Source organism: Botryllus schlosseri, chromosome 4 (assembly GCF_051294905.1).
Source record: "Botryllus schlosseri isolate E-star chromosome 4, Bs_hap1, whole genome shotgun sequence".
NCBI lineage: Eukaryota > Metazoa > Chordata > Ascidiacea > Stolidobranchia > Styelidae > Botryllus > Botryllus schlosseri.
The window spans coordinates 24,045,485-24,070,931 of record NC_137239.1 but is presented as its reverse complement, the minus strand read 5'-3'; the positions used below and the strand labels follow the sequence as shown (position 1 = coordinate 24,070,931).

The window sequence follows — 25,447 nt, the reverse complement described above, 5'->3', positions numbered from 1 at the left end:
ATGCCTCGTGAATGAGCAGACGCTTAGCCAGGTATAGAAACGCTGCGGGGACGAGCTGCAGAATCAGCTTAAGTCATACAATTTGCGGTGAATTCCTTAGACACTTGGTGGTATCACACGGTATCTAGGCGGAAGCACTGATTACTATAACTAGGATGTCTTCAATTTGAGGATTCGTTGCTTTCTTAGTTCCTTATATCTGCAGAGCTTGGGAGGGTGTGTCTTATTTTCTTGTAGTTCGTTGCATTCTAAACAATTGGACGATTCGTTGCTTTCTTAGTTCCTTATATCTGTGCTTGGGAGGGTGTGTCTTATTTTCTTGTAGTTCGTTGCATTCTAAACGATTTGACGATTCGTTGCTTTCTTAGTTCCTTATATCTGTGCTTGGGAGGGTGTGTCTTATTTCTTGCAGTTGGTTGCATCCAAATTTTAGTTGATAAACCTATAGAGCGTTCTTATTGTGGTTGTTCGAATAGGTTAATATTGTGTTGTCACTTTATTTGGAATCTTGCGAATGACTTATCCGTTCTGTTCGTTCTAATGTGGAGCTCGATATTATGGGTGGTGTTGCTAGTTGTTGTGGATGTCTTGGAATAATTCCTGATGAGAAGGAAGGGTCTATTGACGAATCGGCTGCCATGGATCCAGCCGACCCGACCGAACTACTCATTGAGAAGAAACAGCCCAAGTCAATAAATCATACAAAACAGACGAACCCCGGCCAAAGTACTACAACTACCGGTATTGACAAGCCAGCGAAAACGCCGACGAAGCCAACGGAAGCGGCGACACCTGATGATCCAACGAAACCGCTAAGAACTGAGAAAAAGGTGTTCGATTATGATACGTTTCACATTTATATATCAAAAGAACAACATACGCAAAAGAGTTTACAGCAGAAATGCCACATTGGTCTAGGCCTGTGGTTCCAACGTGGGCGATATCGCCACTAGTGGGCGATTCAGGGAAACAAGGGGGGTAAATACCAAAGGGGCGACAGGGGGTCGAAAATGTTAGAACCGTGAATTATCACGGTAAAAAGCACGTGAAAACGGCTTATTCTGCAAATGTCGCGAATAAAACGGATGACACTACGGAAAGTAGACGCAGAAACCAGTTTTTCGAGCACCTTTACCACATCGGGAAAATGGCGTTCTTTTAGTCAATTCACAAGCGATCAGAGTTAGGTGAATAATGAATATATTTCGTGATTAAATGTTCTCTTTACGGATCCTTAAATACGACGGGGGCGAAAATTTTTGTCGAGATTGATAAGGGGGCTATTATGAGTCGGAAAAGATTGGAAACCACTCGTCTAGCCGACAATTTGTACATTTGCACAATGCTAGGGTTCCCATATTTTGGAATCAGGAAAGGGGGACAATTTTACCAAGTCAAAGAAGTTAGCTGACCAAAATTGAAACCGGCAGATTTTGTTATATTTTTCAGAAATCTACTTGTGTTGACTATAAAGACATTTTTATATTAATTTTAGGGTGTTGACTAAAAAAATCTTCACTTTGCCTCGATTCTGTAATTAGCTCCTTTCTAGATTAATTTTAAGGTATTGACTAAAAAAGGTCATCAATTTCACTTGACTCCAGAATGACCTGCCCTAACGTCCGTATTACCTATCTCACGTCATTAATGCCGATATTCAGTTGATCCTGTCCATCAACCTACCTGTAAAAGCTGTAAGGGTGGGTGAATTGCCAAAAAAGAGAACATTTAGGCTTCCTCGGAAGACATTTTCCATTTTCCGAAAAAAGTAGGACAAATTCTCCTTAAGTAGGACGTGTGGTGACCCTACACAATACGGAGCCAGCTTCAATACTTACAGTCCCGAATGTGGACCATCGCAAAGGCGGCTTGAAATCGATATTTGATCAGCTCACGCGCGTTGCTAAAAGAAGGAACTAAAACTACCCTTCCCATTTCTGCATCATTCGAGCATTAATGAAAAAACTTCGCTTTTCGAGAAAGTAAATCTTAATAAAAAGTAGCAAAATGTTGCTTGATATGTCGTCTGCGAATGCCAAACCTTACTTGTTGGCGACCAAACAGCATTTGCTTTTTTTGCGTTCCAATTTAGAGCGAATTTGAGCCAATCATTATTATTCATCGTCGTTTTTTTCTCGGTATATATTCATTATTCAATCATTAGTTATTTGGATCCTTCGCGGAGGAGACGGTTGCGATCGATTCATGACGTAAGGCAGTGTTTTATATTCTACGCGCCTGATACAAACCTTTCAATTCCAACATGCCTATGTGATTGAGTTCCTTATTCGTACACTATTTCTGCTTATTTTAATTTGTCAAGCATCAATGTGATCAGAATATGTTCAAATTCATACCGCGGTATAATTCTGAGATAGACAATGTTTTCGTATATCACCTTTAGAGTTTCGCCAAGAATGTGGTAGACTAACACAATAAATGGTGTGAACCCCTTGTTTAAAGGTTCTGGTTCACGTGAACACGAACCTTCATAAAGGCTCGATGTGAACGTGAACGTGATCACGGAGCTCTGACGTTACGTGACGTCACAATTCTGATTGCAAAAATGACATTTCCAGAAGGAGATAACTGTGTACGTGTAAAATGTACATTGTACTGTAGCGACCCCGTTACGGCGTATACCAGCAGCAATAACGGGGAACACGGGTGTGTTACTGGGCTCGGGACCTCGTCTCTTTGCGACTGCCGCCTGCTGAAATGACACTTACATTCAAGGCACAACCGACAACACCACAAGTCTGTGCGGTTATAAGATTATATTAATACGACACAAGAAACTCATAATAACGATACACACGGACACATATAACGGAACCCAGACGATCTATAACTCCTATACCAGCGGTTCTCAACCGGGGGTCCGCGAAGCAATTTCAGGGGGTCCGCAAGACCTCTAAATTTTTAGCATGGTTGATAACCTAATTTTTATTTTATTTTTTTAATTTGAGAAAGCATGAGGCAGTTTCGCACCACAACTGCTAAAACCTCATGACTCATATCATCATAATAATCGTCTGACATGAACAATCGTAGTGTCGAAATTCACTTTCATTGCCAATTTTCCAATAACCTGCTAATAGAAACATATTGCTGTTTAGAGACGCTTTGTTGGGGTTTGTGGAAAAAATAATAATATGGAGATATAGTAACGTCAATCAGGGTGACTTCGTAATGTCTGCGAAACCTTCTCGATTTGAAGTTGTCAGTCTCATCAAATTAGTGAACAGTGGCTTGAAATAAAAATTTCCGAAGCATTTCCCTAATTTGTCCCATTGCCGGAAGTGAAACCTCGCCACCAAACCCATTATATCCTGTAATATACATAACCACTATTTGAACAGCTTCTTGGAGGTACAGAACTTCAATACACTATTGAATAGTATATTCATATTGAAATGAACCCGAATATTTTCGGCTGAAATTCGTCATAAATTGGACAATAATATACCAGCTCTTAAAACTTGGCTATCAGATTTGGTGCATTCTTATTGCGGATGCCCTATTGACAAGGCTGTTTTTTTGATGAACAAGGAGTGTTTCGTTGATATCAAAGCATTACGCTCCGACCCTGTCATTCATATCACCAGTTATATTGGTATGCAGCCTTGACTTGGTAATGTTTAATTGTTCATGGTCGAAAATGTTTCTTCGTAAATATATATATGTAAACCCGAACAGAACAAGTCGTTTCATGACAGTCTTCCTCAGGTTGGAAAACTTGGATCCATTCTTTGGCGCATAAAATTTGCCTATACTTTTAGATTAGGATTTCACTTTGACGATAGAAACTCTCTGCGAGAGTCGATCAAAATGCCGTCGCGGGCCGAATCCGACCCGCGGCCCGTATGTTGCCCGTCGCTGCGCTATGCGCTATCTGTTTCCTCACTTTGTTGCCATAAATGTTGCGATCACACCAAAAGTATCTTCGGAAGCGTTATGCGTTAATATTGCATTAGCCTCCATCTATCTTTGCGGAAATTGTTTCCGACACTCCTCGTTCATGTCAAAACGAAGACACGGATTTTCAAGATACGACCACGTACTTCAAGAAATACAGCAGCAAAATTAATAAAATAATAAAAGGTTACCAATTTCTACATAAATAGCATCATGTTGTTTTCAAGAATAATTATTATTTTGCTATTTATCACAATCCTACAGTTCATATTTGCCCAAAACAGATGAAGGTTGCACCATAATAGAGCTAAAATTGAACTAAAACTTGAGGGGGTCCGCGAGAGTCCGAGACGGTCAAAAGGGGTCCGCGAAGCCAAAAAGGTTGAGAACCACTGTCCTATACGATACACACTGCACAGGAAACTGTAACAAAACTCCACCCAAGCTTCACGCACACATACCTATCAGCCTAAATCTAGCCCAGCAGCAGTCTTGCCATCTACAAGCGAGTACGGACTACCAACGGGGCAACATCACTCCCTAGGTGCTCGCGCAGCACCGTCAGTGACTAGGCCGTGCCCCAGCCTATCCGCGCAGAGATTCCGACCGGTACATCCAACTCAAGCCCGCAAATACAAGACCAACTACCTACTACTTCACGCCCCAACTGCCTAATACCACCACTACTTCACGCTGCTGCCCCCAACTACTAATACTTTAGGCTACCAAACACAGAGACATACTCACTCGCATCCATCTTCAGCCACGCTCTCAGCCAACTCCTTACTCAACTCAGTCAACACGCGGTCTCCTGCCATACCACGCGCAACAATATTCTAAACGGCAAATACAAAACATTCTGGAAACCTCGGGTTTCCACAGTACCATACTTGGGTGACAAAATAGATTTATTTTTAAAACGCAATAATAGCACATTTCCACTCTGCCGTTCGACAATATCAAATCTGGATTGCTACGCTTGAGCTTGTCAACTCCCACTGACTACATTTAGGCTGCGTACAAATGTATGTACGCTGTGCATTGTGCATATTTATCAGGATTAATGGATATTGGCCTGCAATCTTGAGTCCGAATGTTGAAGTCTGCATCAATCCGGATAATTTATTTCCAATTCTCTTTAAATCGTCATTTTCGAAAAGAATAGTATTATAAAGCAACTTTTGCCTCAGTCCGAATAATATTAAAGTCCTCGCATATCATACATGTTGACATGAACATTTAGCAAGCAAAACTTTTAACCTTGGTCAACGATGCTTTCTCTTCATCAATTTCGTTGAATCGCCAATTGATTGGTTGAGCCAGCGCAGGTCGCATTATTACGTTCGTAATGTTGAGTGATTCCGGGCCAAGCTATAACTGCAATGACAGTAGCGGCGCAGAGTGTCGTAAATATTTACAAACGGAAAAGATGAATATTTCAATCGAACTTTTCGATACAGCAAATAAAATTGTTGAAATTGGCTAAGTGAATTTTAGCTTAGCGCTGAAGTTCAGTATGCTTGCTGCCAGCGCCATATAGGTTGATATGAAGTTGAAACGTAAGTATTTCATCTCAAAGATTTTGAAATAACAAAAAATTGTAATTTCTATAAAATTTCCACAGTGCAGGATCTACCAAGGTTCGCTGGCGAACGCGAATCTCTAAATTTCGGAGGTTCACAGAACTTCGCACACAGAACTCGAACACGTTCGCACTATCTCTACTTAAATTACGCCTTCGTAGACGCTATACAGTTGACACTAGACATCACCAATTTTTCACGATAAGCCTACCCATGAAGAAAACTGTAGGTTGTTCACTGCTCAGTGTTCACCCAATAAATCAATTTAGTCCCATTGTTATGCATTGTGGCCACAACTATAATACGCCGGATTGTATACTTTCCGCTATATCGATGGTTAATGTCATATATGGTATAGGTTAAATGTGATGTTATATTTTAGCATTATCGCATACATCAAGTTAATGACATTAACGCATTATCCAATTATAGCATGGTTCGGAGGGCTAATAAATTTACGCAAATACTTTGATATTTTGTATTATTTATTTCTCGAATGCTTTTTCAGAAGGAAAGCCCAGTAACGATCAAAATTCCCGTAAGTATTTCAAAATTCGAAGAATTAGTATATTACTATATCTTCACCATATGCAGGAAAACGGAGTATTTAAACTGCCGTTCGCTGCTCTCGTTGGGAAGAAGATTGAAATATCTGGTCAACCGACCAGCGATACGGGCGGGTATTACCTTTGATCAAAGCCTCTCTGATAGGTATTCAACAGAGGTGGTCAGTAACAAAGTACTTCTACTTTTTGAAGTACTTGAACTAGATTTTGCCTATTCAAACTACTTTTCAAGTAGTTATGATTTTAGACTAGTTCTACTGGACAAATTTCAGTTTTGTAGACAAAATAAACGTAGAATACCTACTTACTTGTGAACCACCACTCCTACTTCTACTTGAGTAAAAATTCCGGCTTTACTTCTACTTCTACTTGAGTAGCGATGGTGACTACTTTGACCACCTCTGGTGTTCAATCTCTAAAATTGTATACGACCCCCCTCCCGTAAACGTGTTGTGAAAGCCTGTTACGCTACCGAGTCAATGAATATTTAACCAGTGCTTCATTGGGCATTATGTCGAGGTGGATGTTACATTGAAAGACGCAGCATCCTCCTATCAGTTCATTAAATGGCATTGTGATCTGTGTATGGCGTTTTACGTTGTCTCTCTGAGAAGATGAAAATGATAAAACCGCCGGTCATACCGATTACACTCTGTAGTAATAATACACACACTCCTAAAAGTCGACCACCCTCACACTGTCCTTTCAATCTGCTGGTTCTGAATGTAGCAGGCTATAGTTATTTCACCACCGCAATTTAAAAGCAAGCGGCTAGCCGGGCGTAAACGCCGTATTGTGGATTTCTAAATTTACAAATCAGTCGTCACGCATGATCGCGAAACCTAAAGTGAATTGTTTTTATACAATATTTTGCAAATCATTGAGAGTGTGAAAAAATACTCTGACAGGATAGCGCTAAATGTGCGAGCTAGCAAAATAAGCATGTAGATGGTAGACCTTTATACATGCACATTTACATTATATATTCGAGACATAACCATACGTAGTTCGCAGTTCGGAACTCAGTTCGACAGTCACAGAGGCGTTCACAATAAGAGGTACTAGTATAATTGTACTCAGCATGCAATACGACGAGCTATGTCAACTTTTTGATTATTCAGTCACATTTTCGACTTAACCTAGAATTTGCCAGATACTGAAAGCAAATATTGTCCACAAGAGTCATTTTTATAATTGAATTCGAAATGATTACATTACATTTTGCAGGTGAGACCTGTCACTTTTTGAATTGTCTCAAGATATTCGCTGATAATGTTTATGGCCGGCGTAATGGGACTTTACTCACACCTTCTACTTGATCTATTTTTCGATCCAAACGAAAACCTGAATTTACCCGAAGACTGAGCAGATTGCGCATCAATTGAGGGAGAGCTCATTTGAGTGACATATTGGAAAGAGTCATTTGAATGGTTTGAGTGACAAAGCTAACGTTCATTCGAGCGAAGAATTGAACCGTTTCATTTGAACCATAGAGTGTCACCACTAACTCTAGCGCAGATCTAACCCTAACGTAACTTGAATCGACCTATCTCTCAAATGAAGTTTGGCCTGTTCTAAGTCCTTAGACCAGGGTTGGGCAAACTTTTGAGCTCGCGGGCCGCATTCAACATCTGAATCCATTTGCGGGCAGCTCTATATAAAATTGGGATTATAGACCAAAACGCAATATTGGCATTTGATTATATAGTGAGGACATGGAGATAATATATTAGTTTATTTAAACAATATGAACATTGCTTTGATGATATCGTACACGCGTCAAAAACAGTGGCGAGATTTCATAGGCAGGTCAACCTCAATAACCAATTTGTCAAAACTATAGAGATGAAAGTCGGTTGTCCCGATTCTTAGAACAGGATTGAAATATAAATCTGTGAGCAGTGATCTGTTCATAGATTTACTAATTCCACTATTGGTTCAGTTCCGGGACACACAATGCTGACAACATCATAACCACGTTAGCTTCAAACACGCTTCTGCTATGTGTAGATAAAATATAAATACCCTAATTCTACGCATATAGGGAGCGAATCTGCCGAAGACACGCGCGAATCGTTTTTTATAAGCACATCACTGAAATAATTAAAACTGGAGTGGCCAATCTGAAATCAAACTCGTTATCCGAATTATGTCAATCTCGTATAGGATTCCTGTGATGTTTAGCAGTTTAAACCTTTCAAACTGCGTGGGCCTTGAGATCGGGCTGTCGTGCCAGAGATTAAAGCTAAAAACTAATATAGGAAGTAATTACGTTAGAAGAGTGGTTCTCAAATTTTTAAGACACGCCCCCCCCCCCCTTATGATGGTTAAAGATATCGCGCGCCCCTTATCGTCATATCACAAAACGCAACCAGGATTCTAGCAAACCTAACTGATAGTTTGATGGCATGGAAGGTTGCGACTGTGGATGAGATATTTTTAAATATGAAATTCAGACTAACTACACAGCAATAATTATGAACGGGATGTAAATCGCGCAGAGCGCGAAAATTTTTTTCAGTTGAGATCAGTTTGAGAACCACTGCCTTAGAATTTTCATGGTGAAATATACTAAGCAAAAGTTTAATCAAGTCCCTGCATTAATTCGATTTTTAGTACGCATTTTATCAATATTTTTATTAAGTTTCTTTAGACTCTCGCGGGCCGCAGAGAACGGTGTGGAGGGCCGCATGCGGCCCGCGGGCCGTAGTTTGCCCACCCCTGCCTTAGACGCTGCATGCTTGCCTGGGTTCTTTTGACACTCTTTAAATCCTTCATCGAATCAAAGTTACAATATGGCATCCTCTGTTGGGGATGCTGCCAGTAAAACTGCACTCGAGCCTCTGCAAAAACTACAGCAGAAAGTACTCCGTGTCATAGCTAGGGTTCCAAATGGGCCTGATTGTCCATCCAACAAGTCGCTGCTGAAGAGATTCGTTGTCCCAAACATAAAAGATATGCAGAAACTAGAAATCGCCAAGTTTATGAATTAGTTCCACTGCGGTCATTGCCCCGAATATTTCACTGACTTCTTTACCTCGGAATCAAAAGCGCACAAGTACGACACACGCGCGTCCACGTAGTCCAATTATCATATGATCGACCGAAATGATCATCGCTCTATCAAATATGACGTATGGAACAGTGTCCCACCGGCTATCCGACAGTCGATGAGCATGTCCACATCCAAGTCGAAATACAAGCAACGTCTAATAAATAAATATGAGTCCGTCCTCAAGATTACCGAACCACGACCTGAACTATCGATCTCGCCTTCCGTGACATGCCATCTCATTTTTGTCGCTTTCTTTTCTATATTATCTTCCTTTACTTTTCATTCAGTGTGCATTAATGTAATGTCTAAAAAAAAATTTTTTTGCTTGTAGCAGGACTTGATGAACATTTCGGTATAAATTAATAAAATTATAATCATTTTGTTCAAATCGAAAAAATGTCCCGCACAAACTAAGGTTAATTTCCGACACTGGTCCAAATTTAGAAAAATTTAAAACTCAAAGATATTCTTTGCTACAAATTTAATCTTCAAATGTATGTCCTATTGCACTTCTTGTAAAGTTCATCCATCAATTTGACTTCCCTTTCTGTTATTATGTTATAGTGCCAGGGACATCTACGACGGACATATCCAACTTCCAATGGGGTTTTGAGGCACTTTATCGCTGCAGGACATTCGACCGCAAAGATAGCAGCAAATAATATTTGGTATATTCTAGAGCCCGACCGATATTGGATTTTTGGGTCGATACTGATAAAACCCATATCTCACACCTTGACCGATAACCCCAATACATTCAGCCGATATTCAAAAGAAGTTGGATAAGCACATTTTCAAAGCTTCAGGGCATTTATTTGAACATCTTTACAGCCATTGTTATACTTGAACATGAAATAAACAAGAAAGGCTGCATCTGGACACCTGTAAAGTTTAAGCTATATGAAATATATCAATATTCTCAGTCTAGCGGTCAAAGATTATAGCTTTCTGGCTTCCTACCGCCATGCTGTGACGTCACACGTAAATTGCCGATAAATTTTCAGCTCCAATGGCCGATTCCGATAATTCTTTCGAAGTGTTATTATCGACGAACCGACAATCGGTCGGGCTCTAGTATATTCCATCTTTAGACATCTGGTTAGAATACCAGTCTTCCTGACACGCATTTGCGATGACTAATGATATCTCCAGAGTTATTCTCCATCTGGGGATTTGGACGTACGAAATCATGGCCCTTGAGCACCACCTCGCATTGCGTAGAGATGGAAGTATATGCCATTTGATTAGTGGTAATCTATACTATTTTCTTTGAAAGAGCAGCATGCTCTGCACAGGTCATTGATAAACTTAAAATCATCCCTCCATCTTCGGTTTTCTAATATTTTCATCTGAAATTCTTGCTTGGTGGATTGCACCAAATTTTCGTAGTGTTTTAACACATCATCTCCAAATTTGTAGCTGAGAGTCGGATTTGTTGAAGACGTTGGATTGAAGAACTCTTATATATGCGTTAAGAATCGATAATATGATGTTGGCAAACAATATATTGTGGTTTATGAAAACCCTTGCTCATCATTGCATTTTGCAGTTTCGAAACAACGCCATTCTGTCGTCCAGTATCAACAGATGCTACGGTGTCACATATGATATATGAGATTTTCGCATTTTCCTATATAACATATTCTTCTAATCGGTTTTCCAGACCGCTGAAAATATCTAGAGTTGTTCTACTTTCGCCTTTTCGAACACCCAGTTTGATTTGTGTCAGACAAATCGAAATTATACGATATATACAGTCCACATCTAAAATCGGAATTAATAATTATTTATTAATTATTTAATTTTGACTTTAAACAAGAACACGATAGGAATATTTCAATCTGGGCGATCAAAATTTACCAAAATACTATTTTAAATCTTCGCAATTAGAATTTTGGTCAGTTAAAATCAAATCAGTCGATATATGAATTATATAGTCTGTATCTACAAAAGAAAGCCTATCCTCGATACAGTGAAAACTGGAAAAATTTTGTGTGGGAGGTTTTTGTTTAAACAGTCTTAACTTTTGTGAATTTTGAAACCAGGACACAAAAGCTCATCATTTGTGACTACGAGACACACAAGATTTTGAATTTTTTTTCTAGTCATAGCCCTAGTGTGCATGCCTACTCTTTACATCGCCTAGGCCAGGGGTGGGCAACATACGGCCCGCGGGCCGGATCCGGCCCGCGAAGGGATTTTGTCCGGCCCGCGGACAGTTTTTCGTCTTACATGATAATGTGGCCCGCCGGCCCCAGTCTTCCGAGATTCCCCACTATACTTGCTCACATACATTTTAGTGATTGTATGTTTTATACATATGTATGTACGTACAGCGAGCGAGGGTGGAGCTTACGCGTAAGTTCGTCGAAGCGAGAAGACTTGCATTATCGGCATTTACGATGTACTGAACCCTAATGTCATTTGTGGTAATAATGGTGTTTGTCGACGACAATGGTCATATACACCAGGCCAATATTTCTTATTTTAGATTCCGTAACCGCCGACTTGTAGCACGGCGCACACTTCTAGGCTTTTGTAAGACACCGATTATGCCAGGTGTCGCCAACTGAAAACGGGTCGTGGGCCAATTTCAAATTTCAAGGCCGCGGCCCGCATGAATTCAATATCGAGATAGACTGGCCGCACAGTATAACAACCACGCTATCTCGTCACCTACTTAACCCTAATGCATTGATATCTTGGTAAATTTGGGGTACCGGGCTTATTGAATGCCTTGAAATCTTAATGAACGATTGCACCGTGTGTTGATTGATCAGAGAAAAGCAGACATGGTGGTACCTTGTGTATGACAGGGGTGGCCAACCTGCGGCCGTAGAAGCAAATTTGTGCGGCCGTGGACACGTAATTCAATTAATAGGTGTTGGCGGCCGTCGACGTATAATTTGAATTTACGAATTGACTCCCGATTTCTTGAAAGATTTTATTTATTCTTGAAAGTTTCTTCGCGCAGCGCGCGATTCAATGTGGCTTTATTTTTCGATTTTAATATAGTTGCGCACTTTGCAATCAGATCCCCACAATACAGTTGCGAACAGACGCGCCACATATAGAAATACCAACTCGGCATCGTGTTCTCCTCACTATATCGACAATCCTGACGGGAGGTCAAGACATGCAAAGAACAGCATGCAACAAAGTGACTAATAATAATTGGCCTGCCCTGACCGACCCTCCACCAACTCTACCGGTGAATCTGATCACATGGGATGAGAAATAATATGTAGAACTACTAATTTTAATGACGAAATTCATGAATGAATCTGAAAAATTTTCGCGCTTTGCGCGACTATGAACAGCCTACATTATTTAATAGATTAGTACGGAGTTCGCCGAAAATGGACATAGACAGTTAGACACTTTAACATGAGTATTTGGCGTCCTGCTAGTTCATTACGACTATTCCCTGGAATGCGGGCGTAGGCTACATGAGTAGTCGAAATGCGGCCGTGACTGGCAAAAAGATTGGCCACCCCTGCTGTATGACAGTGCTGTTCTCAAATCCACATAGTCTTCGTCATTATTGGCGAGAAATGGCTTTGAAGTTGCATTGGTGTCGTTAAAATACATTCCTTAAATACGATTTATTCCTTGTATACGTGGATAAATGGGCGAATAATGTATCGATTCAGCAATCCGGCCCGCCAAGTACTTAATTTTCCTATATCCGGCCCACCGACTTGGAGAAGTTGCCCGCCCCTGGCCTAGGCCAAGGCGGGTGTCTGATTTCAAAGACTACTCCAAGTCGTTTCGACACCTTTCTATCTTTTCATTGTATCGCAATTTTTGTGGAGTATTGAACTGATAAAATTTGCTAATAAACCGACCGAACACCGAACGAATGGCTGTAATAGGAATTGTCACTCAAATGAACTGTTGGTCAACTTGAATTGACCCAATCCGAACTTAATTAAATGTCACTTGAATGAAGGTCACTGTCAGTTGTCATTCAAATGAACTGCCCCTCAAACGAGCTGTCTCTCAGCTCAGCATCTACCATCTAGGATGTATGGTCTGCTCCTCCATTCTGACTCCCAACCTGTTTCAACCTTAGCATGCTCCAAAATTGCAAAATGATGAACCGAGCTATTAATAAGGCATCAGCTTATGTACATATTTCCTTAAGAATAATTACCTTTTCTGTTAAATACTTCCTGTTTGCAAAATGGATCGGTAGCTTCCATATTCTACTAATCTAATGAACCATTTATTCTGCAGGTTCTCATTTGAACTGAAGTCACGGAAAAATGTGTGCTTTCACTATAATCCGAGACTTAATCGGAAACAAATCGTTCGGAACACCATGACTGCAGCAGCTTGGGGCGATGAAGAGAGAGACTTGCAAATGGAATTTCCGTTCAAACGTTCTGTCGAATTTCTGGTGAATTATCGAATTGACTGAATCGCGTCTTTCTGCAGTCACAAGATGACGCCTTTGTACCTAATGTCCCTATCATAACGTAACAGCGACGACGCATACCCGGCATCTGGGGCTTCACCGTGTGTGGTACTGGTGGAGGTACATTCAGATGCTATAGTCCGCAATTTCGAATGGAAGTCGGATGTACATTCCAAACTTATTGCAACATAGGATTTGGACGTGAGAACTGCAAACTAGGGATGGTGTGAACCTCTGAAAGGTTCAGGTTCGTGTGAACGCGAACCTTTTTGAAAGGTTCTGTGTGAACACGAACGTGAACCTCATGACGTCACGTGACGTCATATTGCTAATCCCAACCCTATCTTTCAATGAAGTGATAGCGTATATTAATATACACGATACCTAGCGAAGACTCGGGCCACATAATGCCACAATGCTGAAGTGCATATTGGCGTTTTAAACGTCGCTCAATGTATCAACTGAGGCAATCAAATGATATAATACTTCCATAAAATCAATATTATCCATCGCTTTGCCAACAATTTCGATGAGGACTTGCCATGGAATACATGCTTACGCCTTACCAGTCTTGGCCAGACCGGATAATGTATTCAGCGTCTGACTATTGCTACATTGAATTTGAGCAGAGTGTAAAACAGGGTTTCTATACTTGCTACCGATATTATCCCAATAATAAGTTGTACAGCAGTAGCCAACACCCCAATCGCACGTTTTTTTGTGATACAATAAACATATGAAGTCAAGATTGATTGGTTGAATAAGCATCATTCGCTGACTACATGTAGTGTATTTCGCTCGTGACGTTGTGTGATTGCGAGTCGAGCTCTCAGCAGAGAGTCGCTAAATATTCACAAACGGGAAGCTGGATATTTGGAGCAAACTTTTGTAACAAAGCAAGTAAAATTTTTGAGATTGTCAAGGTGCATATTCGTTTTGTGTTGATTTTTTCTGCTGCCATCGGCATGCACAGAGTGGCCCGCAGTTGAAATGCAATAGATTTGTACTAAAGATGTCATAATGAAGTGAAAATTGTAATATAGGCAATGAAAAAGGTTCACAGTGCAGAACCTATCAAGGTTCTGTTGTGAACGCGAACCTCTGAATTTCCGAGGTTCACACACAGAACGCGAACGCGAACCTCACGTTCACACCATCCCTACTGCAAACACTTATATCCGTTGTGTATGCCTAATAATGTTACTAGCACTAGCCAGCAAGGTATGTCGATTCCAGCAGTACACACCTCACGATATATTCTCTCTCACAGACCATAATTACAATCGAGGAGAATGTTTTTGGTGTCGAAATCAATGGTCAAAAGGCGTTTGAGTTCCCGCGTCGACTGAAGGACGAGAACGACCCTATCGTCGTATTGCGCACCGCTGGCGACGTGAAAATAAGACAAATTAGATTCTATTAGAGTCTTGTATTGAAAAAGAGTTTTTCGAATATTCGGGTCGCATCATTTTGTGTTGTCCAATGGAACTAGTGCGCATCAGTCAGAAGAATGGTGGTGCTGGTCGTGCTGCCGAGCGTATGAGAGATGTAATAATTATTACCTTACGTTAAGACAGAATGCAGCAGACCATATGTCAGCGTTCGGGGCAAAATGAACATGAACTGTTTCTCAGCATCTTCGCCCCTGCTATAACTGAACCAAATATTCGACATTTGAAGCTGACTATGTGACATATATATCTTTCTTGGCAACAAACAATACATGTCTGGCGCGTCAAGCATCAGTAACGCGATGCAACGAAATAAATGATAGATATAATGCAATGACGACTTGGAATTTCCCTTCGCGATAGCCCCCTATGCATGATTTGCTCTCAGAATGTCACTTGACTTGATATACGAGTAACAGAGCACTATCCATTGGAATCTATACATTTGCTAGCGTCTTCCGATTGAATCAGCCAATGCTCGCATCAATCGGTACCTCATCGGCGTCCAAGTCGACCGTAATTAACATCAAGAGTAAATCTACTTTTAAAGGGATGTATTTTAAATAAAATAATGTTATTATCACCCGCGTTGATGCCGAACACCACATCCGGCGCTCGTTACAGCGCCGGATGCCCCAACCGATTACGGGAGTGCTTACTGAGGGTACATTGGGAATTATTTGCCATCTGTAAAATGCATCAAAGCGAGAGCAGAATCAGAAGGTGCCACGCATTAGACCGGTTTAGAATATACTGTAGGAGACCGTCACCCTGTGTACTGTTCTTCTAGTGAACAGGCAAACGCATCGTTGAATAGAAAGATATGCTTGTACATGTTAAAGGTAGAATACATTAAGGTGTCACTACGCAAACTCAAATACTATATGATAGGCACGAAATTCTGTGGGTCTATTTAGGAACCTATGCGTACCAAACTTTAGATTGACGAGTCAGTAATCTAATTTCTAACAGTCTTTCGCGTCGAATGCAATAATAGAACAGACCCGCGAAAGGATTTTTCGTGTGCAAGTGGGATTGTATGAAACAAAACAGATTGATGTCCACTGTCCAGTCCAAGGTCACCAGAACCAGGGCGTGGACTCAGATTCGCCAAATACACACGAACGATTGGAAAAGGCATTACGAGTCAACTAGAATAGTAATTGCCAGCTTACTTTAAAAGGCTTATGTCCACAATCTCTGTTTACTCGTTTCGATTTCACGGTACTTGACATGATCTGACTGTCAACTTGCAGGCTGCGAAGGCAGCCGTGGTTTGCCGTTGAACAAAGGATATTTCTGCAAAGCCGTATCAATCACGATAACAATAATCGTGTGGAAATGGCTAAAATCAAATTGATGTCGAACGTAGGATGCTTATTGCAATATCAAACACAGTATACCGAGGTCTGATGTCCATCCTTAGAACAACAAGCAAATTGTTTGTATTAAATGATTTCAGTGTATTGTATTTTGAAGGTAAAGGATTTCGTAGTACCAATTTTAATGTGACTTGAAATTCGGAAAATATGAATTCATTGGGTCGCCGAGAGTAATGATATAGGTTATTAAAGGGCGCTAGCAACAAAAATGGTTCAGGAAACGCTCCTATAGTGCTACGTGGCATGGCAGTCGCTCGATAGGTTGTAAGTGAAGGTTAAAATTTCTAATTTTGTGGGATTGCATGTTGGGGATGGAATATTCGTACACATATGTTTTCCTTTTGTTTTATCTCTGATTATTCTGTTTGAAATTGGTAAGAGACAGCAAGATGGGGGATATACTATAACTCTATGGCTATGCGATCAGAATTAGTCATTCGTTCATTTGATATGGAAACGCATGATTGACTATAATCATTTCTTGTTATATAATAATGTGCAGTGCGATACTATGGGAATTGTTGCCAGTTGTTGTAAGTGTTTTGGAATGGTCCCAGCAGAGCCTGAGGAACCAGACGACTCGCCGAAGAAAAAGGGCAAGCGAACGGAGTCCACCAAACAGAAAAAGCCAGCGGGGGCGTCGAAGAAGACGCCTGATGATCCTAAGGAGCCGCTGGTAGACCAGGAAGAGGTAAACGACAGCAAAATCAGTGGTTACGGAACTTTCGAACCCTTATGCTAATATTAAGGCCTTCAGCGAACCTAAAATTTCGCTGAATCACAGAACCAAAAATGTACCACGTTACAGCTCTAATACATTAGTATAGATTACTCGTCCACAAATCCACATTAACAAGTATTAAGACAACAAAATGAATAAAATACATATGATGTCGCAAAAAAACGCGGAGATTACCCGCAAATGAGTGCGATCTGTGTTGTTCGCTTTGAGAGAGTTCAGAAATTCGATGCTTCACCTAGGAAAGTACATTCGTATCGATGGGTCGAAACGCAGCAGCGTGGAATCAATTGCGTGATTACAAATAGGCTACTAAATATTAGAGCTTCGATTGCCAGCCCCAAACGTTTGCCACAACACACGACGTATCACCAAGTCACTATAGATCGCGCTTGATTACGTGCAGCTCAGAATGGCTCTGATGGGCGTGTCATCACGAATCATAGTCGTCGAATGTGTTTTCCTAGACCTCCGGTGAACCACTCGCAATGGCTCAGCGACTCGCTTACTCACTCACTCAATGACTCACTTAAACACGAACCTGGTTAAGAACCATTGCAATAATCGCAATGTCCGGAATCCAGAGTTTCGAGAATGTTATATTTACCGTTTGGAATTTACGCTGCACTCGGCAATCACGTAAGCAGAGGTGGTGAAGTACCCGGAGTTGATACTCAAGTAGATTAGTAAATATAGCCAAATTGCTGTTTTGGGGTTTGTAACGTTACTATATGTTACGTACCCGACCCAAACCCTATGCTTTATACCCACATACTCTCAAGTACCGCATGTCAAGTGTCGCATGCTCATACATCTACGGACAGTATATACCAGTGGTTCTCAACCCGTTGTCCGCGGACCCTACAAATTTGCAAAATGATTGATAAGCTAATTTGTATTATTTTTTAATTAGAAGAATCATGAGGCAGTTTCGCTCCATAACTGCTACTACTTTAGGACTCACATGAAAAAAATGGCCGTCTGAGATATAGAATATTCTAATGTGCAAACTCATTTGAATTGCCAAATTGCCAATAGCCTACTAATACAAATAGGCAGGGTTGTAATGACTCGAGTCATGACTCGACTCGAGTCAGACTCGAGTCACGAATTTTTGGTGACTCGACTTGACTCGAGTCGTTTTCTTGAAAAGGGAAAATGACTCGACTCGACTCGAGTCAATATCTGGATTGACTCGACTTGTACTCGAGTCATTACGCATGACTCGACCCAAGTCATTGACTCGGCATATTTTATATGACTTGAAGATGAAGAAATTTGCGAATCATACTGGCTAGATCAACGCATATGACGAATTCTGCCGATATCGCTTTTTGTCGCCACTGCTTTCGTTGCACTCATCTGATATCAGATATGCCGCCGTAAAAACAGCAGACAATGTCACATATAGTAGCAATGCATTGTACAAAATCATCCTGTGATGAAGAGGTAATAGATCCTCCGCAATCAAAGTCCTCGAGACTTTTCAATTATACAAGCAAACAATCGAAGCAAAGTTCAATTAGAGGCAATGAAATACATCAGATGGTCAAGTACTTGGATGAGACTGATAAGCTCATGTGTAGATTTGAAGGCGATGATTCTTTGGGCGACCAGAAATAATGAGTATCCAATCTTCAACGTGGTTCAAAAATGCTTGTGGAACGTGTTTCAGTAGATGTGGATTCATTCTAAGGCCATGCCGCTAAAACATATATGAGGATCTCCTTTCCACTTAAGTATCTTTGAACTGTAACTCATCATTTATTTGATCTGCTGTCAGTGAAAACACACAATAGGCCTACACTCCGTCCATTTGACGTTTTGTTAGGTATGTGCATTGTGCACGTGAGTAATAATGAATGGCTAATGTTGTGTGATGTTTGTACAATAGGGTTGTTCAAAAATAACTTCTTATTTATTTTACTGGGTGGCTACTTGGTAAAATTGTTATGTTGCATAAAAAGAACACTGAATCTGGCTTAATTTTAAAAAGTAGAATCAATGATATGAGAGGAGAAAATTTTATATTTGAAAATAAAGGGAGTGTTTTTGTTGAGGAATTATTTCATATAATATAATTATATGCTAGTAGTAAGCCGACTATTTTGTTCATATCCAAAATATTCCACTCTAATAAATTCGCTTTTTCTTGTTGGAATTGAGCCAAATTTGCTATGAATCAGATTTTTACACAATATAACAATATCATGAGGTGGGCCGGTAAAATTAGAAAATCTCTATTTGTAGTTAATCCAAAATTTCCTCTCCTATTAGTAACGCTTCGGCGGCTATTTCGGGAGCTGAGCAGGAAAGCTGACCTTTTTTTATTCAACCACCTGATAATATGAAAGAAAAACTATACGTCTACATAAGCCTACATCTGTTGATTCTGATTCTCTATCAGCTGGTATCTAGACGTGAATTCGTTGGTTCTATATCAGATAGCATGTAGAATGAATTCGTTGATTCCCTATAAGCTATAAGCTAATTCTGGATTGAAAACATGAGTTGAACATGACTTCAATACTGTGACTTGGACTCGACTCGAGTCATAACACTATGACTCGGACATGAGCCTTTAAACGGTGACTTGGACTCGGACTCGACTCGGTGATGAATTGAAAATGACTCGACTTGACTCGAGTCAAAACCACAAAACTAAGATTGACTCGTAACTCGGAACAATGTGACTTGGTTACAACCCTGCAAATAGGGTTGCATTTATAACAAATAGTTGGCTTTATTAACAAACATAATTGTGTTATTTTGAATTGTATAATTATGCCATAATTGAGTAAATATTTTGCAAAAAACGTGTTGTATGAGCCTACGGACGATTACCACCCGATATAGCCGACGTATACGATATGGGATGGTTGGAACCCTCGAAATAGTCGTTTCAACAGCCATAGTACGTAGATATAGATCATTGGTACGGGATAAATGTTCTGATGGTGATGAACGCCGAACGTGAAAACGCTGCATGACGATGCAGTCCTGGTTAAAGATATTTTTGGTCCGTATATCTGACAAGGGTCGGAAGCCTATTTCGTCAAAGGAGCTATTTATCATATATTTGCACTTTTGAATGAATTGTGAATTGAATACGCGTGACCTCATTGCTTGAAAAAAACATGGTTTAAACAAGGGCCTTGATTTAAACGTGTTAGTTTGTTTTGTATGTAACCGTAAATACAAACATATTGCCGCTTAGAGATGTTTTCTTGGGGTTTTGGAGAAAAATTGTATGCGAAAACCTATTTTCTCGTGTGATATAGCCTACATAACCGCTTTTCCAGAATAACTTCACGATGAGCTTTTTCTCAATTTCGGTGCCATATATGTTGCGATCATACCCAAAGGTGTCACCGGAAGCGGTACTCGTTATTATTATATTCGCCACCGCCTATCTTTGTGCAAATGGATTTTCGCCACACATTCATATTAAATCCACAGTGTACATTTTCAAGACACCACCGCGTATTTCAAGAAATGAAACTATAGCATTCGCCTTAAAATAATAAAAGTCTTCCTAATTTCTACATGAATAGTATGATAGTAGTTTGGAGAAAGTTATTTTATTGCCGTTTATCACTAGGTTACAGTTAATATTTGCACGGGACAGGTGGCGGTTGTACAATAATTAGGCCTCGGGATCCGCGTGAAGGTGTATAAAGGGGTCCGTGATGACAAAATGGCTGAGAACCATTAGGATTAGTATATACTATATCTGCTGAGAATAGTGATGAGTAATCATCTTATGGGATACATTCATATATATAATGTTCAAATACAATTCATCATCTCTACACTCTAACGGGTGTAGCCAAGTGAAGGAAGTTTTGTGGGGGCATGGTATGGTATGGTTCCAGGAAACCGATGAAAAACAGAATCAAACTCTCGGAAACGATGTTGCGATTATATAATATTGCGTGATTTTCAATTGCTTTTCCAGGGCGAAGAACCGGTAACGATCGAAAATCCCGTAAGTAGTGTATAGGTCCTGGTTGCTTTGACCAGGTATACTTCATAATGTGTTCGTCATATTACATATTACATATTACAGAAAGGCGAATCATTCGATATACCATTCAAATCTCTCGTCGGGAGGAAAATTAAAATATCTGGGGTTCCAGGTTCCAGCAGGTATGGTCGTCAGAACTATAGGAAAAGCGCAGCCAGGATGAAATTTTTACGGTTTGGAGCGATAAGTTTGAAACATTGACTCATCTTCATCCGTTCGCGGTGACGCATATGGCTAATACGGATAACAGATATTTTCCGCAGTATAGTCACAGCGTCCGGTCACAGTGTAAGCATTCAAGCGCTCCGTTTCCATATATACGCTATAGGGAAATGATTTGGGACGATAATAGTCTATATACCTTCATTACGTTTTGAAACGGATGCGGAGTCATTAGATATTGTCATCTACTCCCATCTGTTTATAGCAAGAGCGGCAATATTGCAGCGCATAGCAAGTAAGACGTGTGCGATGTGGCGTGATCGCCTAGTTTGGGGACGTAAATGATTACGTCCGCATGTAACCCGTTTCCACAGTCAAAAGTCTGAGCTCTGAACCTCTTCAGGACTTAATACATTTACTCATTATATTGAGTACCATTCATATTTATATATATAGGCAACGTACTTCCTGAGCATCTATATACCGTAATCGACTCTTCACTATTTCAGATTTATCATAAATCTGAACTCCAAGGACGGCAGAATATGCTTTCACTATAACCCCAGACTTGGTGTCAAAAAGATTATACGCAACACCATGAACAAGACTTCTTGGGGGGCTGAAGTGAAGGATTTGGAAATGGCCTTCCCGTTTAAAGCATCCGAGCTATTTCAGGTGTTGCATGAAATTTTCGTGTACCCGCCTTGCGAATTCACGCGAGTTGTGCAATGAAGAATGTATATGGTTTCGGTGCCTCCAAAATGATATTACTGTGGCGAGTTTTGGCACGGTGTATTTCGACATACGTTTCTGATACGCGTAGGCCTATATTGAACTCCCCTAATCGTGGTGTGGCAAGCAAAGATATCTATAACACTAATAAACTGTGAATGTAAATTAAGTATATTGCGAGCATATCATGATCAGATCAGATCATGCCGTAGCGATTAAATAGAAATCGATACCGACAACGATGGCAGCTTTTATATACTTATGAATTAGCTGGAAGGAATCAAATGTCATATAAGGGTGCGTATGTAGAACGACGTATGTCGCAATTAAAATACCATCGCATAGCTGTTACTATGGTATTGCTATCAGGGGTGATCAGCATGGATAATGAAATTCCAAAAAATGGATTCTGCGGAATAATTTTCAATGAACTAGATTTGCATTCACACAGGAAATGTCGAAAATTGGTTAGTATAACGATTTCGAACGAATTTAAGTCAGATTCAGATGTGGATTTCGGCATTGTACGGATTAAAGGAACAATTTTGATTCGAAATTACAGTTGACATTTTGATATACCATAGGAGGCTAAGACCTGGGTTCTTAAACGTTTTTGATTGCTGGTCCCTTCAAGATTTGTCAGAGAAACCGATGACAGAATGGTCGTCACATCCAGTTGAACCCGATTTAGGCTATACTACATGCATTGACTAGGCAGTGCTGTCACTGTCTCACTCACGGGGTCATTCTCAAAGGATAATATGTTTTTGTAGTTTTTTGATGACGTATTTTCCTTTCACGGATTCCATTTTGAGAACCCCTGGGCTAACCCTGTCATTTCTGCTACGCGGGACCATAACTGTCGAACCCCGAAACCCCCAATCGGGAGGTGGCGAGCTCGCAAGGGGCCCAAAATTTTTCCGTGAAATATCATAAATTATAGAGTATTTTCTCGGAAATGTAGGCAAGCTTTTCATTTTTTTTCGCGCTGTTCGCGAGTTACTGTTGCCAAATATCTTGATTATTGTGTACCCTTCCCCCAAGAAAAAAACACTTATGATTTATAGAAATGGGCATTTCGACGTCGGCTATTACCGTGCCACGACTCATCAAGACATATGAAGTTTTAGGTCCTGTAACTCCGAGCAGTGCGGCTGAACGACCGGCAGCGGGAAAACCTTGGCCGAAAAGGCCTGCCCTTATGCTGACAGAAAACTTCGATGCATATATGTTTGATTGTCCAAGGCGCCTAAATGGCTGGCGCCGAATGTTCCTGCCCGCGCAAGTCAAAGGCCTAACTGCACAGAAAAATATTTGCCAGTGACAAAATACCAATTTCAAATCGTGTGCGTATATTAGTTTAGTGCGTCTGGGCGATTTAAATATCTTTTGACATAGCAGACAGGAGGTCACGAAATAACATCATGTAACGAAGTCATTAAACCAACGGGTCCTGCGAATATGTTAAATTACTACGGGCCCCACATTTTCCAAGACACCTCACTCAGCTCTACCGGTAAATCTGATTACGTGAGCCGAGGGAGGATGAAAAATTGATAGCAATATATAGGCAATTCCCGATCATATTGACGATTCAATCATGAATTATATGTTTTCGCGCATCGCGTGTTTAGGTGACATTAACTGCTTCACTAAGCAGTACAAGAAACTCGCTAATAAGTAGTGTGCAAAACCTATAGGCAGATGGTGCTTGTTGTAGGCAGATCTCCCCAGAAGTTTTTTTATCACCCTATGGGGGCCCAAGACCAACGTTTTCGGGGGCTGACGAAGCACTGTTTCGGTTCTGCTGCTATACGTATATGTTGATAACGTGGCCAATACATGATTTCTCAATTCCTGGAATACAAGTCTCACGGTTAGTTTCCTCATTGCAACAGACCACAATAACAATCAAAGAGGATGTCTTCGCTGTTACGATCGGTGGTCAAGATGCTTTCACATTCCCACGTCGAATCAAAGACGATAAAGACCCCATCAGCACATTGCAAGTCAAGGGTGATGTCACTGTCAAAAGCATCACATTCTATTAGAAGAAATCTTTGTGAATTCGTTATGAAAATGTCGAATAACTGGACCGCTATATTTTGGTAATAATATAAGGATGGTTGCGTGTGAAATCATTGCCAGGTGTTCATATGTGGGTGCATAGATAGACTCCTGGTTATGGCAAGATGATAAATCAGTGACTTTTTCGGGAATCTTTGCCGGACACAGCATTTTACGATACGAGAAAACACTATTCCACAATATTGCATCATAAACTCATGTTCTTTCCAGTACCATTTGGTGCCATGGTATCACTGGAAGCGATATACTATGTATCATTTAAGTGGTAATTGCACATGTGAACAGCAACGAAACACTGCCACTTTTTCGGAGTACTTATGTGTTTTTTCTCAAATTGCAGAGGAAAATTCGTCTTAGCCGTCCAATTTTATAACTAAAATACTTACTTTTTACTACTTAAGGTTTCTAAAGTACAATTATTATAATTCCCCACGAATAAGTTAGGAGAAATGAGTTCAGCTGGCAGCAACCATTTTCATCAGAGAGCCCCGCATTCAAACTTTACTTGACAGATTTACACGAGTGTTACTTTCCACTCTTATAGGTTACCCAGCATGTCGTGTCGAGATCACGCGTCATCGCTCTGCGAAATTTCCGGAACGCATCACTTAAAAATCTGAACGCGATCAAGCAGTGAATTTGAGATGGTTGTCGTCCGATGAGATGAGGGTAGTATTACTTTCGTAACTAGGTGGTTGAGTTATGCTAAGCACGCGCACGGTATCGGAGACGTAAATTCGAGGACGAAACGATACCACAGATATCTGTAAGATTGGAGTGGTAGATTTCAGCCTCATTTCAGATATACTGTGACTTTCTGAAGAAAATGGCACCTGCAAAAAACTTTTTGACACCTTCAGCTTTAATATGAGACCACATCCATATCGAGAGAGCAGATCATCATTCTCTCGTACGGATTGATGTCGTGTATATAGCCTGTTGGTCTGATATGTCTGGGTGACCAACTGACCATACGCATGCAGTCACTCGAACTCGGGCTCGGGCGACATCGCATGTCCAAACCCATATTCGAAGGTTTGGTGATGCAATAATACAGCTTGATTCCTTCTATAATCTCGCGGCAGCCGCTGTCGTTCACATTTTGGTAGTCAAGATTCGTGATTGATATATGGTGACAGGGTAAGGGTGATTCCCGATGAGCATATAAAAGCAAGTGTAGGCGGTAATAAATGTTCAAGAAAGCTGCAAGTCCGTATACCCGTTTGATATCACGAGCGAATTGTATACCGTAATCCGTGATAGTTTATGTATTGTGACGTAACCTTGCCATTGTCAAGTATTCCCTGCATCAATTGGTTTTGCG

General features: G+C 40.5%; 2 protein-coding genes across 2 annotated transcripts; both read left to right on the top strand.

The window, feature by feature from the left end:
- The first annotated feature begins 529 nt into the window (after window positions 1-529).
- On the top strand, window positions 530-15,010 carry LOC145438325 (galectin-5-like). Its single transcript, XM_080315724.1, has 5 exons — window positions 530-830; window positions 6,010-6,039; window positions 6,096-6,181; window positions 13,362-13,524; window positions 14,813-15,010. The coding sequence occupies exons 1-5, from the start codon at window positions 558-560 to the stop codon at window positions 14,963-14,965; spliced, it is 705 nt and encodes a 234-aa protein (XP_080171850.1). The 5' UTR covers window positions 530-557; the 3' UTR covers window positions 14,966-15,010.
- Window positions 15,011-16,844: 1,834 nt separating this feature from the next.
- Window positions 16,845-24,173, top strand: LOC145438327 (galectin-1-like). The gene is made up of 5 exons (XM_080315726.1): window positions 16,845-17,066; window positions 21,073-21,102; window positions 21,184-21,263; window positions 21,813-21,978; window positions 23,934-24,173. Exons 1-5 carry the CDS (start codon window positions 16,887-16,889, stop codon window positions 24,084-24,086), a joined length of 609 nt encoding a protein of 202 aa, XP_080171852.1. The 5' UTR covers window positions 16,845-16,886; the 3' UTR covers window positions 24,087-24,173.
- Window positions 24,174-25,447: the final 1,274 nt, after the last annotated feature.

Coding starts and splice junctions, on each gene's coding strand:
- LOC145438327 (XM_080315726.1), top strand. CDS start 16,887: ATGGGAATTGTTGCCAGTTGTTGTAAGTGTTTTGGAATGGTCCCAGCA. Junction 17,067..21,072: donor CGCTGGTAGACCAGGAAGAG/GTAAACGACAGC, acceptor TTGCTTTTCCAG/GGCGAAGAACCGGTAACGAT. Junction 21,979..23,933: donor AAGCATCCGAGCTATTTCAG/GTGTTGCATGAA, acceptor TCATTGCAACAG/ACCACAATAACAATCAAAGA.
- LOC145438325 (XM_080315724.1), top strand. CDS start 558: ATGGGTGGTGTTGCTAGTTGTTGTGGATGTCTTGGAATAATTCCTGAT. Junction 831..6,009: donor CGCTAAGAACTGAGAAAAAG/GTGTTCGATTAT, acceptor ATGCTTTTTCAG/AAGGAAAGCCCAGTAACGAT. Junction 6,182..13,361: donor CCGACCAGCGATACGGGCGG/GTATTACCTTTG, acceptor TTTATTCTGCAG/GTTCTCATTTGAACTGAAGT.